This window comes from Glarea lozoyensis (genome assembly GCF_000409485.1).
Source record: "Glarea lozoyensis ATCC 20868 chromosome Unknown GLAREA4, whole genome shotgun sequence".
In the NCBI taxonomy this organism is placed as follows: domain Eukaryota; kingdom Fungi; phylum Ascomycota; class Leotiomycetes; order Helotiales; family Helotiaceae; genus Glarea; species Glarea lozoyensis.
Genome location: NW_007360999.1, coordinates 1,674,921 through 1,690,721, shown reverse-complemented (window position 1 = coordinate 1,690,721; position 15,801 = coordinate 1,674,921). Strand labels below are relative to the sequence as shown.

At 45.4% G+C, this 15,801-nt stretch overlaps 7 protein-coding genes across 7 annotated transcripts; 4 read left to right on the top strand and 3 right to left on the bottom strand.

The window, feature by feature from the left end:
* Positions 1-289: 289 nt before the first annotated feature.
* On the top strand, positions 290-2,838 carry GLAREA_09918 (Di-copper centre-containing; the record flags this gene model as incomplete). Its single annotated transcript, XM_008086514.1, has 7 exons — positions 290-485; positions 534-988; positions 1,036-1,382; positions 1,433-1,583; positions 1,674-2,176; positions 2,226-2,616; positions 2,662-2,838. The coding sequence occupies 7 exons, from the start codon at positions 290-292 to the stop codon at positions 2,836-2,838; spliced, it is 2,220 nt and encodes a 739-aa protein (XP_008084705.1).
* A 1,052-nt stretch (positions 2,839-3,890) lies between these two features.
* Positions 3,891-5,470, top strand: GLAREA_09917 (Pectin lyase-like protein; the record flags this gene model as incomplete). Its single annotated transcript, XM_008086513.1, has 6 exons — positions 3,891-4,397; positions 4,459-4,576; positions 4,623-4,675; positions 4,727-4,972; positions 5,022-5,159; positions 5,216-5,470. The coding sequence occupies 6 exons, from the start codon at positions 3,891-3,893 to the stop codon at positions 5,468-5,470; spliced, it is 1,317 nt and encodes a 438-aa protein (XP_008084704.1).
* Positions 5,471-6,053: 583 nt separating this feature from the next.
* Positions 6,054-7,031, bottom strand: GLAREA_09916 (uncharacterized protein; the record flags this gene model as incomplete). The annotated part of the gene is made up of 1 exon (XM_008086512.1): positions 6,054-7,031. The coding sequence occupies one exon, from the start codon at positions 7,029-7,031 to the stop codon at positions 6,054-6,056; it is 978 nt and encodes a 325-aa protein (XP_008084703.1).
* Positions 7,032-7,166: 135 nt separating this feature from the next.
* On the top strand, positions 7,167-7,316 carry GLAREA_09915 (uncharacterized protein; the record flags this gene model as incomplete). Its single annotated transcript, XM_008086511.1, has 1 exon — positions 7,167-7,316. One exon carries the CDS (start codon positions 7,167-7,169, stop codon positions 7,314-7,316), a length of 150 nt encoding a protein of 49 aa, XP_008084702.1.
* A 985-nt stretch (positions 7,317-8,301) lies between these two features.
* GLAREA_09914 (uncharacterized protein) lies at positions 8,302-10,036 on the top strand (the record flags this gene model as incomplete). The annotated part of the gene is made up of 3 exons (XM_008086510.1): positions 8,302-8,907; positions 8,957-9,104; positions 9,153-10,036. The coding sequence occupies 3 exons, from the start codon at positions 8,302-8,304 to the stop codon at positions 10,034-10,036; spliced, it is 1,638 nt and encodes a 545-aa protein (XP_008084701.1).
* A 259-nt stretch (positions 10,037-10,295) lies between these two features.
* Positions 10,296-10,818, bottom strand: GLAREA_09913 (uncharacterized protein; the record flags this gene model as incomplete). Its single annotated transcript, XM_008086509.1, has 2 exons — positions 10,296-10,435; positions 10,506-10,818. 2 exons carry the CDS (start codon positions 10,816-10,818, stop codon positions 10,296-10,298), a joined length of 453 nt encoding a protein of 150 aa, XP_008084700.1.
* A 759-nt stretch (positions 10,819-11,577) lies between these two features.
* GLAREA_09912 (uncharacterized protein) lies at positions 11,578-14,811 on the bottom strand (the record flags this gene model as incomplete). The annotated part of the gene is made up of 7 exons (XM_008086508.1): positions 11,578-12,240; positions 12,389-12,467; positions 12,564-12,658; positions 12,824-12,989; positions 13,174-13,305; positions 13,394-13,907; positions 14,496-14,811. The coding sequence occupies 7 exons, from the start codon at positions 14,809-14,811 to the stop codon at positions 11,578-11,580; spliced, it is 1,965 nt and encodes a 654-aa protein (XP_008084699.1).
* Between the last annotated feature and the right edge of the window lie 990 nt (positions 14,812-15,801).

The window sequence follows — 15,801 nt, the reverse complement described above, 5'->3', positions numbered from 1 at the left end:
ACCCCGCCAAAATGAAATCGTCTCAGATCTCACAAATTGATCATTCAGTTCACAGCCTTGCCAAAAGCGTACTCGAGATGGTGCTGCAGACTGCAACCTCCTTGTATGGCTTGAGGTCTGTGATGCCATTTGCGACACACCAGAGCTCAAGGTATCAAATCTTGTAAGAGCGGGATCAATGCACGTATATATAAGGGTGCGTACTCCGCTTTTCATACATGATGCAATAACCCTCTCAATCTAACTCTCTCAAATCAACTCAACGGTACAAGAAATATCAGTGGTAAACATGGCGACCTACGCAATTACGGGCATTCAAAAATGCTTGGGTCCAGGAGAACAAGTTCCCATTCGGAGGGAGCTTGATGAGTGGTGGTTTGCTAAGGATAAGAATACTCTCTACCAAAAGTCCTTGTTCGTCTATGCTTTGAACGAATTCAAGTCTATGAATCCGAATGAGCGGGACTCTTACTTCCAAATCGCTGGTATGTACAACAACTATACGGATAAGCCAGATACTAATGATCACATAGGAATCCACGGGCAACCACTTCAATCATGGGACACAAACGATCCAGAGAAAGATTGGTACTGTGTCCACGGCAGTGTCCTGTTCTCTCCATGGCACAGACCATACCTGGCTCTGTACGAACAGAGAATCTACGAGATCATGGTCAAGTTGATTCCCAAGACCTTTGCCACCCAAGATCATGCAGGTCTGTACAAAGCTGCTGATTCCTGGCGTCTTCCCTTCTGGGACTGCGCTGTGAAGAGACCAGACTGGACAGACCCGCAAAATCAGGCTAAATTTGGTCCCAATGTCCCATACCTCCTTACCGTTGATACGGTCGAGGTGCTTACCAAGATTGGGACTGCGAAGGTTGAGAATCCGATGTGGAGATTCAAAGTCCCGCAAATGAACCCGGGGAAAACTACTTTTGGTGATTATGGTGTGACGGCCGTTGAGGAACCTGAGGGCACACTTCATGTATGTCCATCTATTCCCTTACCATTACATTTCCTGATAGTTTCTAGTACAACCTCTCCAAGTCCACGTCCAGATACCCCGAAACACCTGACCCGAACGACCCGAAATTCCAAACCGCATGGGTAGAGGGTCAACAAAACTGGCAAAACATCACTGGTATGCTTCGTGCCTCCAAGGCCTCCCAGTCCAACACCCTCCCTGAAGCCATTTATCGGCTGTTCATTGAGAAGTACGTGCCAACCTGGAATGTTTTCGCCACTGGTGTTTACAAGGTTGGTCAAAATCCTCAGCAATATTCTAGTGTTGAGGATATTCATAATAATGTCCATGGACACGTTGGTGGCACTGGCCACATGGGAAATGTTGGGGTTGCTAGTTTTGATCCGATCTTTTGGTAGGTCACGGTCTTTTACTGATTGAGGTGAAGTTTATTGACTGGTAAAGGCTCCATCACTGTAACGTCGATCGGCTTTTTGCTATCTGGCAGGAGTTGTATCCGAATAAATATGTGGAGGCTTGGGATGATCCCAATCGTGGAAAAGTCGACGTCAATACCAAATTGACCCCATTCAATAAGACTACCACTGGCGTGAAAGTAAGTCTCTCTTGCGAACAAGTCATCCCTCCGCCTACTATTTGCCCATCCTCATTTCTTATGGTCTCTGGATTTAATAATTCTCAACAGTGGACACCAGCAGACATCCGCGACCCCAAGAAGATGGGCTACACTTACCCTGAACTTCAAAAATGGCTTCCCGCTTACAAGGACAACGCCGGTTGCTTTTCCAGGACGAAGTACGAGAACGCAATCCGAACGACTCTTGAGCAGAAATATTCTACGACTGGCAAATCTGTCACGCTTCTTCCTGGAATGGAAGAGACAGCCAAGAAACTCATGAGCGCCTGTTCCCAGGAGTCGGCGAAATATGAAAATTTCCCACCTGCGCTTCTCAAATTGAGAGAGACTCTTCTTGGACAAGCAGTCTCCGTCGCGAGCGACACTGTTCAGGCTGGTGTTAATATCTTGAGTGATGTTAGTGGTGGTCTTTTGGGGGGTATGATGGGCTGGAAGCCGAAGCCTGGTGGGAATCAATCTAGCAGCGGTGCACCTGGCGGTAGTGCGCACGCGCCGTTTGTGGACTTTTCTTGGGAGAGTCAGGATTATATCTGCAATATCCTCTATGATCGGTGGGTCTCTTCTTTCCGGTAAGCATAATCATCGCTAATAGTTCTCTAGATGGGCTCTCGGCGGCCACCCCTTTACCATCCGTGTCTTCCTCGGCGAAGTCACAATCCCAAAAGCCACCGATCCAAACGGAAAACAACGGCTCTCCGCCAGTCAACTCTGCAACTCCAGCAACCCAGGCCAAGTCGGCATCATCTACAACTTCTCCTCCCCCGTTGAGTCTCGCGGCACGGGCGTCGAAGGCTGCACAACTTGTCGTAAGCAAAAGGAAGCCACTGGCTCCAACAGAGTCTTGACGACCGGCCAAGTTGTACTTACTGATCACTTGGTCGAGTGGATTAGGAATAAGCAGAAGGGGAAGGGCGGTGTTTGTCTTGATGATTTTACGCAGGCGAGTGTGGGGAAATGGTTGAAGGATAACTTGCACTGGAGAGTTACGGATGTGAGTTGTTACCCTTTGTTCACTTATTTTTACTGATAGAGTTAGCAACACGGTAAACTCGTCGATAAGGCGAAGATGAAGGATCTCAAGGTTTCGATTGCTGTTGGTAAGGCGAAGCATTGTCTCGATGCTACGGTTCCGTCCATCTACTCTGATTACGAGGTCTTGTATGGTGTTACCGATGGAAGAATGTGTGGTGCTTGTCCCGGGGATTTGAACTAGATTGCTCACTATGATAGGTGGGTAAGTGAGAGCCATGGGCATGGTAACGGGAATTTCCAGGCATAGGGAGCTGCCCTGCAAAGCGCGAGGAAGTGGAAGTGTTTCTGGGCGGCAATTTGATTTGTGCCACATACCACACTCTTTCTATAGTAACTGATGCGTATGATCGCTTACAAGCCGTTATGCTAGTCGCCAAAATGAGAATGTGCAGCCAGCATGCTTGGGTCAAATTGATTATTAGGTGAGTCTCTCTTTGAATCGCAACGGGTGACTTGATTCCCAGGAACTCTCAATTCCCACCACTTCACTTGCTTCCGGAGATACATTACTACTATTGAACTTCCCAGACCCTCAATTATCTTCGCCTCAATCCACTTTCAAAAGCCATCTTTCCCAAGACCCCTAAAAACAAGCTCCCTCCGCCCACCTCATTGGCGCAAATAAGCAAACCTATCCATATGTTTTCTAATGCTTGTAACCAACCAAGCAACTCTTGAATACCGACAAGCAAGTCTTGCACACCGACAAGCAACTCTTGAAAAATGACAAGCATCTCTTCGCCATTCTTGGTACGACGTCGCTTCCCCATGAGTGGTCCCCCGGGACTTTTACCCCGTACCCCGCCCCCGCAATCTCGCTCGCGGAAAAATTACTCCCCTTTACTTATTCATTAAACCACGAATCAACAATCGTATCCTGGGGATCTGGAGAAGGTCAATTGAGTTTGCCGATTCGTACATTACTTTAAAGAGGCTTGGCTCTCAGCCTCGTGAGGTACTTTTCGAGTACTTTGCACAATTCGATGGAGTTCTTTACTTGCAGCTGTGTTGCCATGGCGGGAACGATTTTCCTTGTGTTGAGGGGACAGAAATATGGCGATGGGTTTGCCAAGTCAATACTATTTCATTGATTCTTGTTATTGTTGGTGGATTTGAAAATGGACTTCTTCCGGGAATGGTAGCATCAGCCTTGCATCTAAACATTTATATACCTCCAATTCATCCTTTCCTTCACCCTTCGTTCTCTCAGCACCCTCAAGGTCCACAGTCAAGATGCTCCTAACCAACACCCTCACCCTCTTCGCCACCCTCCTAACCACCTTCTCCACCCTCACAACCTCCACCCAACACCACTACAACGGTCCCAAAAACCCCTCCGAATTCCGCAAACACTGTCCTTACACCCCTCACCACAACTCCCGTCGCAAGATCTACATTCGCCCCTCGCGCAACGCCAAAGACGACATCTCCGTCGACCTCCTGCGTGGTCTCAAGCAGGCAAACCACGGCGGCACCCTCGTGTTACCAAAAGGTCAAACCTTTGTCATCGGCAAGAAACTCGATCTCACGTTCCTCAACAATGTGGAGCTCAATCTCGAGGGTGAGATCTTGTTTACGGATGATATCAAGTACTGGCAGAGTAACTACTATTACCATCCGTTCCAGAAGAGTATTAGTTATTGGAAGTGGGGCGGGAAGGATATTCGGATCTGGGGGAATGGCACGTTGAATGGGAATGGACAGGCTTGGTATGATGGGTTTGCTGGGTTGGAGATTTTGGTGAGTAAATACTTCAGACACAACAGTGGGTTTATGGAAGCTCGGCTAATGAATGGGATAGGATCCGAATAATACTTATCTGAGACCGAATTTGTTTTATGCTGAGAATGCAACGAATTTGTATATCGAGGGCATAAGATTCAAGAATTCAGCATGTTGGACGAATTTCGTGGTTACTTGTTTGTCTCCCCCTCTCACACTCACATCCTCGCTAACCTTTAATAGCCAAGAACGTCGTCTACGACAACGTGATCATTGAGAATGTATCCTCCAACAAAGTCAGTCTCCCCTTCCCCCCAACAGTCCTCCTACTAAATTCTGTGTTTTAGAACCTCCCCAAAAACACCGACGGCTGGGACTCCTACAACGTCGATGGTCTCACCGTACGTAACGCCTGGGTCAACATCGGCGACGACTGTTTCAGTCCTAAACCGAATACCTCCAACATCCTCGTCGAGAATCTGTACTGTAATGGCACGCATGGCGTGAGTATGGGGAGTATCGGTCAGTATGCGGGAGTTAAGGATTATATCTATAATGCGTGGATTGAGAATGTAATTATGTTGAATGCGCAGGTATGTATCCGCGTTGTCGAGATTTTGAGTAGCGGCTGATTTGTGATAGAATGGCGCGAGACTTAAGGGATGGGCAGGCCCGAATGTCGGATATGGATATATCCAAAACGTCACTTTCAAGAACTTCTACAACTATAACGTTGACTGGCCAATCGTACTCGACGCTTGTTACTTCAACGTCAACGCCGTAAGTCTCACCCCCATTTCCTTCCCTCCCATACCCTCGCTAACTCTCTTTATCAGTCAACATGCGCCGCCTACCCCTCCCGCGTCGACATGAAAGACATCCACTTCCAGAACTTCACCGGGTCCAGCAGCGGCGTGAACGGACGCAAAGTAGCAAAGTTGACGTGCTCGCCCAACGCCGTGTGTTCGAATATCAAACTCGATGATATCGATCTTACGAGTCCGAAGGGGAGTCCGCCTGTGATTGTGTGTGATGGGATTCAGGGGTCTGTGGGGGTTGCTTGTGTGCCGGGAAATACGACGGGGATTTAGAGAGAGGGAAGGAGGGGGAAGGGGTAAGGGGGAGGTGTATATAGCATAGATGTTGTTGAAATTAAGGAATTGTTTGATCTTGGTTGTTGAGTGTTTTGGATGAAGTGATGAGTAAATGCTATGGCTTAAGCGAAGAGCCGTGATGTCGTATTGCCCAGCTTCGCAACGTGCTCCTAGATATCATTACATGGTATGATTATTCTCAAGATAAATCTAGATTCCACTGCTGAATAAAAACTTTCCGAAGACTTCCTGCTCACCGTAAATATTACGAGATCTTCGTGTAAAACAACAGTGGAATACACTTGAACAAAACTGTTCATGGCTGATTTGGTGAGGATTTCCAAGCTCATTCCAAAACACCTTACCGTACGGCACTGCTCGAAGCCACGTTTTTGTCTGATGTATTAATTGCGAAATTCCAACTATGCGATGGTGAAGTGACGACTTGGCATCCAAATAGCGGATAAACAATGAGACCGCAGACATTTGACAGACGGCAAATATATTAGTGCCAATATTTCAAAAATGACACTTAAACCGAATTTCATCACAGCTATATGTCTCCACAAACTCAGGCATCTCACGATGCTTCCATACGTTCACCATTCTCCCTATTCCACATAGACTCCAACTGCCCCTCCACGGTGTTCCCACCCCTCCTCCACGTCGAATGCACCACATCCCCGGCAGAGAAGTTCAAAAGGCCCACGTCATTCAAGATCGTATGTTGATAACAAGCATACGCTATCATGGGCTGCTTCCCCGAATTATACAGGAACATACTTGACCCGTCATCAGGGAGCCGGTGGCGATCTAACGTCTCCTGACTCCAGATTGCGTAGCCCCATTGTCGGAGGTTTTGGAAGTGGTAGAAGTTGTGCCGCCCGGGTATAGGTTGGTGATCGCGGTAGTATTTTAGTGCTGTCCAGAAGCCGGGGTTGGATGTTTGGGTGTCTTCGATGGCGGGTTTGTTGGCTTTGTGATAAGCGGCGAGCTCGGTTTCGGAGAAGGTGGAGAATCGAGGGAGTTTTTCGATGATGTCGACTAATTTGTAAACTTCTGGTGAAGGAATGTATTTCAGGTTTTCCGTGTGGTAACGACGTCTGCTTTCTGGGGTGTCCTGGGCTAATGCTTCACGCACGTACTTCAAGCCTCGTGTTAACAGGCTGTCCAAGAAATTGATGTGTGGTGAGTCTGCTTGCGAGAACTCGGGATGAGCGTTTGCCCAGTCTGTGATAGGGGAAGTGTCGGATCCTGCGGTGAGCCCGTTGCTGATACATTCTGCTAGGACATCATCTTCTACCCGGTCAAGAAATTCAAATCCTTTTTCGGTCACGTACTTGTGTACGCACAAGAATTCCTCCAATTCCCAGTCATTGAGCGAATCCAGAAGACATGTGTGTCCGATGTGGATAGCTAAGACATGGAGGTGCATGGTGGTTTCTAAGACCTTGCTATCTCTAGGGTGGGACGAAAGATGAGCGAAAAGGTCGAAGCGATAAAAGGCTCTAGCAAGTCTGAAGGTTTCCAATCCCGACAATGACGCAGCATTAAGCATTACTTCAGACGCCTTCGTGGAAATACATTCATCGATTAATGCAAATCGAGAAGAGGTAAATCTGAGATAAACTCCTCAACCAAAGGATGAAATAGAAGAAGTTCTCTACAAGTATGTGGGCTCAAACTTTTCACGATGTACTTGTGGAAAACAAGCGGCTTCGCAGTCGCTATGAATTTGACTTGTTTGTCTTCATCGGCAGGTGCTTCGAGTAATTTGCGCCAGGCAAGAGCCTCCATTGCCGCAGGAAGTACTGCTGGTGTGATTCGATTCATTACAACGTAGGTTAAGAATCTTCCTGTGTTGGACATATACATTTGGAGATACCGCGGAGAGGCACGAATGAGCGTTTTGAGCGTTTCGTAAGTTGGCATCAGACTGAGGATGTGTCAGCGGATCTCGGTTGGTAAGGCCTCGAATGGGCAGGAAGTTGACTGGTCGATCTCCATGACTGGATTTATTTCGAACGTTGTGATGTATAACAAGAGAAGAGATTTGCTGAAAAGAACGAATACTCAATGTTTGTTAGTCTAATGATAAGAGGTAATGAGAAGGGGAACAGGAACTAGCGGTCGACACGGTAATTCTCACGTGACTGGTCCACTTTTAACATCCACGTTTTGACGTAGTTCAGAAAGAACTATCTGGACCAAGTAGACATTTTTAACCAGACGAGTCAAACAGTTGTTCTTGTATGTAATGTTATGATATTCTATTCTGTTTGAGCAGTAATGTGGCTAGCCAATCGTATCACGTGTAAAAGATGGTTTCGCCGTGGATTTGCAGCGCACCGAAGCCGAGCAACTTCGGTCTCCACATCAACCATGTATGAAGATCTCTTAAATGTAACACTTCGCCGCTCAAACCTTCATACGACGTTGCGCTTCAAACTGACGATGGGCCATTCACATTCAATTGATGAACCAAAAAGCATGGCGCCAATTCTTGGTTCGGCCTGTTCAGGAAGGAAGTTGTCATGGGCTCGTGAAGCACGCAATAGAAATCTCGTAATAGCCTCCAAGAGTCCAAGCTTTGGTAAGGCCGTTGAAAAAATGCTTGCCATATGTCAAGCGACTGGGCAATATTTCTTCTTCTTTTCTTCTGTTCCTATTCTCGAAGCTTTCCATCTTGATTGTGGTTGCCTTTAGTTTGGCATAAGGTTTGCCCTTGACGGATCGTCACTTGGGAGTCTTTTAGCCGGAGATCGACTTCCACGACATATTAGCTACAACATCAATTCCAGTATACGTTCCAGTATACATAGGAGACAATGTCACGATTTTCTGATACTAATAATACTCATGTGGCTGATGAAGGCTTCAAGCCAAACGGAAAAGATGTAGAAGGACACTCCTCGTCAGATCCGGCATTTACCATCCATGGAGAGCATCCTGTTATTGCCGACAGGCTTGCGCGCAAGCTGTCAGCTCGTCAAGTTCAGATGATCGCGATAGGAGGAACGATTGGAACTGGTCTTTTTCTAGGAACTGGAAAATCGCTTGCAACGGGTGGTCCTGGCTCAATGCTCATCGCTTATTTGATCGTTGGTGGCACCGTCCTCATGACAATGATGGCCCTCGGAGAGATGGCTGCTTTTGTACCAATTGCTGGCTCCTTCTGTACGTTTGCTGGCCGATTCGTCGATGATGCATTCGGCTTCGCTCTAACTTGGAACTATTGGTTCAACGATGCCGTCAGTACAGCTGCTGATTTAGTGGCTTTGCAATTGGTCTTTGCATACTGGGACACAGCAATGCCTGGTTGGGCGCTGAGTTTGATATTCTGGGCGGTGTTGATATTGGCAAACATCGTTACGGTCAGAGCCTACGGTGAAATTGAGTATTGGCTTTGCCTCTTGAAAGTCATAACAATTACGGTTCGTAATGCTTTTTACTCTGATTCTTTTACGCGACTGACAAAATCAGATATTCATCATTTTGGGAATTGTCTCCAATGCAGGTGGTAATCAAGGGCTAGGATATATTGGAGGCAAGAACTGGCGTGTTGGTGATGCACCTTTTGTTGGAGGTATCGGAGGCTTTGCATCTGTATTCGTTACCGCAGCTTTTGCTTGTAAGTTTCTCACCAGGTCGACAACACCGAGAACTAACAATCATACAGATGGCGGCACCGAGTCAATTGCGATTACAGCTGGAGAAACCGCTAATCCAACCAAAAACATCCCCCGTGTAGTCAAGAATGTCTTCTGGAGAATTCTTATATTTTATATCTGCTCGGTGCTGCTTATTGGACTTAATGTGCCATACAACACTCCAGGATTGTCGAAAAGAGACTCAGCTGTTTCTCCTTTCACGATCATCTTCCAACAAGTTGGAGCACGTTCAGCTGGAAGTTTTATCAACGCCGTCATTGTTACCAGTGTCATTTCAGCTGGAAATCACGCGCTCTTCGCTGGAACCAGACTACTTTACTCCCTCGCAGTCGATGACCATGCTCCAAAGGTTTTCGCGAAATTAAATCGAAACAAGGTCCCATGGGTGGCGGTTCTTTCGACCAGTTTCCTTGCTGGCCTCTGTTTTGGCGCTTCATTTATCGGCGCTGGTCAATTATGGACATGGCTGCAGAACCTCGTCGGAGTCTCAAATCAAATCGCATGGGTTTCTATCGGTATCACCTCGCTCCGTTTCAGAGGTGCCATGAAAGCACAAGGCAAAGAACATCTATTGCCTTTCAAGAATTGGACTTATCCATGGGGACCTTGGATTTGTGTGGTCTTGAACATCTTCATCATTCTCGTCCAAGGCTGGAGCTCGTTTAGCCCTAAGTTTGCAGCTGTTGATTTTGTCAGTTACTACATCCAGTTGGTGGTCATGCTTGTCATGTATGTTGGATGGAAGTTGTTCAAGAAGACCAAGATTGTGTCGTATGCCAACATGGATCTGGAAAGCGATGTGCATACTGTTTCCGAGGAGGATCTGAAGTTGATGGAGAAGGAAAAGACGACGGCGGGTAAGTTTAAGAAGGTGCTCAATTGGATATTCTAGATTCGTTCTATACTTGAACTGATACACTTTCCCATAAAATCCAGAGAGGGGTTAGAAATATACCCATTTAATAGTTTTAACCAACATCTGCTCCACACTCGAGGCCATTACTTAGACTAGCTTGAATTTGTGGTATCCAAACATTACAATGGACAGCAAATATCCTTGCCTGTCTTCTGAAGCTCATTGTGGTTTAGCAAAAATCCTGAGCTTAAGCACCAAGGACCTCCGCATCTACAACCTACTACAACACGTCCGATCAATTCCTCCCAAACCCCAACATAAAAGCAATCCTCAACGCCAACCCAGCATTCAGCGTCCCATAGTTAATCCACTCATCCCCATTCCACTTCCCCACCGCAAAAAACCTCTCGGGATCCAAAATATACACCGCATACACTATCAAGATCAGCCCCCCTTTGTACATTACCCAAAATGTCTACACGCTAAAATAGAAATATAAACTCACAATGACAAACATCCGTCACGCAAAACGCGCCTAAAACCGCAAACCACACACTTCGCTTCCGCGTCAGCCGTAAAACCACGCCTTCGGCAACGGCGAACAGGAAGTATAAACTCCCGATGTTGACGAGCAGGGAGTAGATTAGGGGGCTTATGGGAGGGGTGGGGATGGTTGAGGGTAAAGTGCCGCGCAGGTAGCGGGTGGGGTTGAAGAGGGCGAGGTAGGTTCCGCCGAGGGCGGCGAGGGGTTCGAAGGTTAGGAAGTAGATGGTGTAGAGGAGGGAGGGTTTTAGAGGGGTGGAAGGTTGGGAGGCCATTTTTGGGTTGGAACGAGGTTGGGTTTGGGGGTGTTTATGGGGTTTAGGGGTGATGTGTGGGTTTGGGGAGGTTAGGAGAAGGATTGGAGAGGAGGGGAGGTTGGAGGGGAGGTGAGATTTTAGTGCTGGTTGGTCACGTGTTTGTGTTCTTGTTATCTGTTACACAGATTTAAACGCTTTGGTTTGAATATTGAGTTAGTATGTTTTATCTAGTAGAAAAATGGTATTGATATTAGTTACTAAGGTGCTGGTTGAAATTGGATTACAATTAACGTAACTAATCTGTGTAAATATATTGACTTGATGAGATCTAAATAAGTGGCAGGATCTCCTGATTATCTATTTAAATTAAAGTCTAATGGAAAAAGGATATTTAAATGACCCACTTACTGGTAATAGAGGCTACTGACGTTCTTATTGAAAACCATTGGTGAAATATTTTAATATACGATATTTTGTTAACTATTAATCACTCGAAGGCAGATCACGTTAAAATGCTACGATACCACTGACTGGAAGGGCTGTCTATAGTATACCAGGCGGAGAAAAGTGGGATTTGGCAGCAATTTGTGACGCGTAATCTTGATTATTGGATACATAACTTCTGTTTGATCTATTCACTGCATATACCTAATCTAAAACAGATTCTTCCTCAAACATAAACTCGAATCCCTTGAAAGCATTAGAAGCTTGCTTGATTTTAGCAGTCTCCACTTCGCCATCCTTCGCAATCACTTTGTCAAGAATTTTACCGACCTCCTATAAAATTTCGCTGCCTTTTTCAGAACTTTGATACTCCTTGGGAATCATCTCAAATTCCTTGTCGCCGCTGAAAACAACCCGAAAAATGTATCCTACAAGTATAGGCAGCTGGGAGTCCTCCTCGACGAACATGGAATATTTGGTAAGGGTAGGTTCCATCTCAGACTGGATGGTCCTAAACAGTCGGAAGCATCGCATGTGAAGCGAGAAATAATTAACTTTGGACGCAAATGTTTCTTCGAGCATAACAGATTCCAGGGCTTGTAAAAGCTTGACTGCGGTCAGCTTGTGGCGTCTTGCGGGTTTGGACGGGATTTTACGATTTGGGTGATTTGATATCCGCGTTGCCTTTGGTTCGTGATTCATTGTGCTCTTTTCTTCGTTATCATTGCTCTCATTCGCATCTGGATGAGCTGCAATTTTGGCAAGTAGATCTTCGATCGCGGCTAAAGTGGTACTAGAGTGTTCATTACTATCACCTCGTGTTCCCCAATATCGAAAGTATCGGTTAATGTATACATTTGCCATGCGAGACTCTTTTAGCAATTGACGAGGGCCGCTCTTTCTCGCAGCCAGCTTAAAGTTGTCTCTTTGATTGCGTTGGTTGGGAGCAAAATTACTGACAGAAGTTCCTAATGCGAGCAGATAGCGCTTCAGGTACTAAATACTCGTCAGTAGATGTGCTATTAGATTATGCAAAATTTCATTCCAAACAGCATTTCTCGGCCGCATGGCTTCGTGAACTTGAGCTATCAAAAGAAGCGCTTTCACTGCTTTTGGATTCAGTGACGCCTCAGAAGTAACTTACATCTTGACGTGTACGAGGGCGATCTCCAACAAATATACGCTTGGCCGTATTATAATTAATCAAGCATTCCAAGTCGAGCCTATTGCATAAGTCAATGGATATTCTAGAGTGCCTTACGAAACAGAACTTCACGTGTTGGCTTCCGCTCGATGTTTCATCTCGAATATGGACTCACCATGGCTTTCGCAGAAATCCTTCCGAGAGGCAGGCATTATAAAGGTGGAGAGTCATCGGTAGGGAGCCCCAAGTATTAACAAGCTTCAGTCCAAACTGTTGCATGATTATATTGACATGAAATAACATCATTCCACAGAGAATTGGGTGTCTCTTTAGGAGTACAAAAGTTCCTTCTGTAGATAGACCGACTGTTGCATAACCTCCCTCTCGCAAGCGATCAAGTATGTCTGTTAAAATAAATTGGTTTCATCCGCTAACGAAGTAATCTATTGCGTCGTCTCTGGACTTAGGCCATCTAGCAAGATGCATATCTTCGGAGAAGCTCTGATAAACTGCAACGGTAACGACAGCTCGCCTTGTCGCGGCGGTAAGTTCAGCATGGGGTCGTGCGGTGTCCTCAAGTAGAATGTAATGGATATCTAAACTATGGAAATAAGAGATTAGCACAACAAAATTCTCTAGTCCAGAATAAGGTCGAGGTAAAATATGGCAGTGTCCACCTCATACTGGCGACAGTAACTTGATTTATCTTCTTTTTAAATTGTACTAACGAAGCAGAACATGCAATGTAGTAAGGTAGGACTGAATTTGAATTGTATGGCACTTACTGAATCTGTACAGCTAAAACGAGCCATATGGGAATGATTTTGGTGCGTGCCGACTCTAAAATTCCGGCTGTGAGTTCATCCTCAGCTGGGAATTTTACGCCTAAATCGCTTTCCTTTCTTTTGATCTGTCGGCTAAATAGTTTTGAGTCGGTTAGGTCTCTTATATCATCCAAAAATAGGGAGGAGCTTATGACAAAAGGATGTATAAATTCTTACTTACATGAGCATTATCTCTGGTAGAAACAATTCATGTAAAAGAATCTTATCTTGGATGAACTTCTCATGAGGTTCTAAAACAACTTGCTTGAGGTTTAGCTTGCCATAAATTCCAGGTGGGCTGACGGTAAGTTGATTCGGTTGGACATGTTCCAAGTAAGAGGATAGAAGGCGAAAGACTGATAATCCAGTCCAATCTGCGATGTCCCACAAGGCGTAGTTGTAGTGGTCTTCGGGCCTTTTTTTATTGTCTTCGTTCATGCCCCTTGCAAAAGCTGTGGCTGTGTATAGGATACCTTGAATTTCGTTGTATCCGATAAGCCCTTCAAAGAGCCGGCCAGGAACGGGTTCGCGTAGTTCTGCCATCAATTCTTCTTCGGAGCGTTTTAAGATCTTGAAGGCTGTGTTTGTTGATAATGCTGCAGTTGTGAGGTCAACCGAGCCACCCTGGTGATATGTTTTCCATGTGTCCTTGACATGCTCGCGAACTATATTGAAGTCTTCGAAGAAGCAATATACTGTCAGATAGCGCAGTTAGCAGATTCGGTCGTTTCAAACAGTTCGCCAAGTAGGTTGTGAATTTTTTAAACAACACAAAAAATAAGGATCGTAAATCGGCCATGCTTACTCAACCACAAGATTTCCTCTGAACTTTGTTGATTTTCACTTTGAGTATCGATAATAACCACTCGAGCAGCTGATGGTGCAGGTTCAGTCATCGTGTGCTCTGTATCCGGCTAGATTTCTAAGATAGCGAAAATGTTTGTTATGCCCGCAAGTGGATCGCTGTCATCATCAGCACACATGTCTGCCGTCGAGCTTGTGGCGCTGCCAGGCTCCTGCAATTTGACCAAGATCTCCCGTACAGACTCTAATATGCCAATGAAATGATTGTGTCCAAAATTGCTCTCTTCAAGGTTTTCGCTAGTGGTGTCACAGGCCTGACGAGAGAACCATCTCGCACTCTTTTTCCGTCCGGCTATGACTTGCTTAATCATATCTGTCACCCAGCTCGGAACTTAAATCTTTGGATGATTGGCAGCAACTAACAGTCGTTCAAATAAGCCTTCGGACGGAAGTCCTAAATAAATTGTAGATGAACTTACTTGCTTCGGCAAGTACCAAGTACTCTTTTACAGGAAGAAATATTTCTGACGACTCGGAAGAGGTTCCTGACTTCTTGGATTTTGCCTTCCCGCTGCCCTTGGCTTTGCTCCCTTTACCTTTCTTGGCTTTGGGCTTAGGTTTGTGTTTTTTCCTGCGGTCTGGCTGATCCTTTTCCTCTTCTTCTGTACTATACTCGTCTCTGTTTGGACTCGGAACATAGCCACACGTCAAAGCATTCTCGTACAACCAGTACAAGACCTTTTGTGTACCCGCTTTGTATGTTTGGTATGTGCTTGGGACGATCGATGATTTCATCGTTAAGGGTCTGCTACAACAACAGTAAAAGTTATGAAAAGAAGAGAAAGTGGTTTACGGCCAGATGCAGGATTATATCACAATATCCGTTTATGTGAAGTGAATGGTTGTTAGGTTCCTGCTTTAATTCTACAATCTTCTACCCTCGTCACTTGCCGTTTGGTCATGAGGTTATCCATTGCCATATTCACCCACCAGAGTCGCCATCCGCCCAAGCTACATGTAATTACAAAAAAGCCAGTCTGAAATTATATGATCGGTTTGTCTGTGGGCCCGGACCAAGTTCTCAAAACGAAAACTGTTAGTCTGGAAGAAAATTCGAATTGATTCTTAAGAAGGAATCAGCACCATACTTCTAGTAAGTTAATTCATGCTGTGGCGAGTGGGAAACAAGAACTAATTATACTCGCAAAGAACACTAAACATAACTATAAAAGCATCTGCGTTTGCTTTGAAATAGCATAGTCATTTTAGATTGTACACCAACCGACGCGTTCTGGTAAGAAGAAAATTGAAAAGAAAAACCCACGAAAAAGAGAAGAACTAAACGTAGTATTAGAAGATGCTTCGTAGCAGTGAAGAGTGGTTCATTCAATTAGGATGTGAAGAGTGACTCGAAAATCGCGGAATTGGTAGATCTCCTGACACTCGTGCAACGCCTGCATCCGTTGATGTAACATTATAGTGGTTTTACTACAACATCCACTAGATTTTTTATTGAAACATTGTAATCATAGTATTATCAAATTATAACTTACATTATCTAAACAAACACTTAGACGGATCCTTCTTCTTCTACAAGCCCGTCAAGAACGATATGTCTCAGCTTTCCTTCTTTCCACCTGAATTGGAAATATCTCATGTTCTTGATTTGTAAGAGCTAGTATCTTGTAGTTACTATCAAAAGACAAAGAACTGGTCTTGTGGGTTGCAGGAAGTAGGGCAACACCAACTTTTCAGCGAGCTTATTCCTTCACTTATGACATTCTT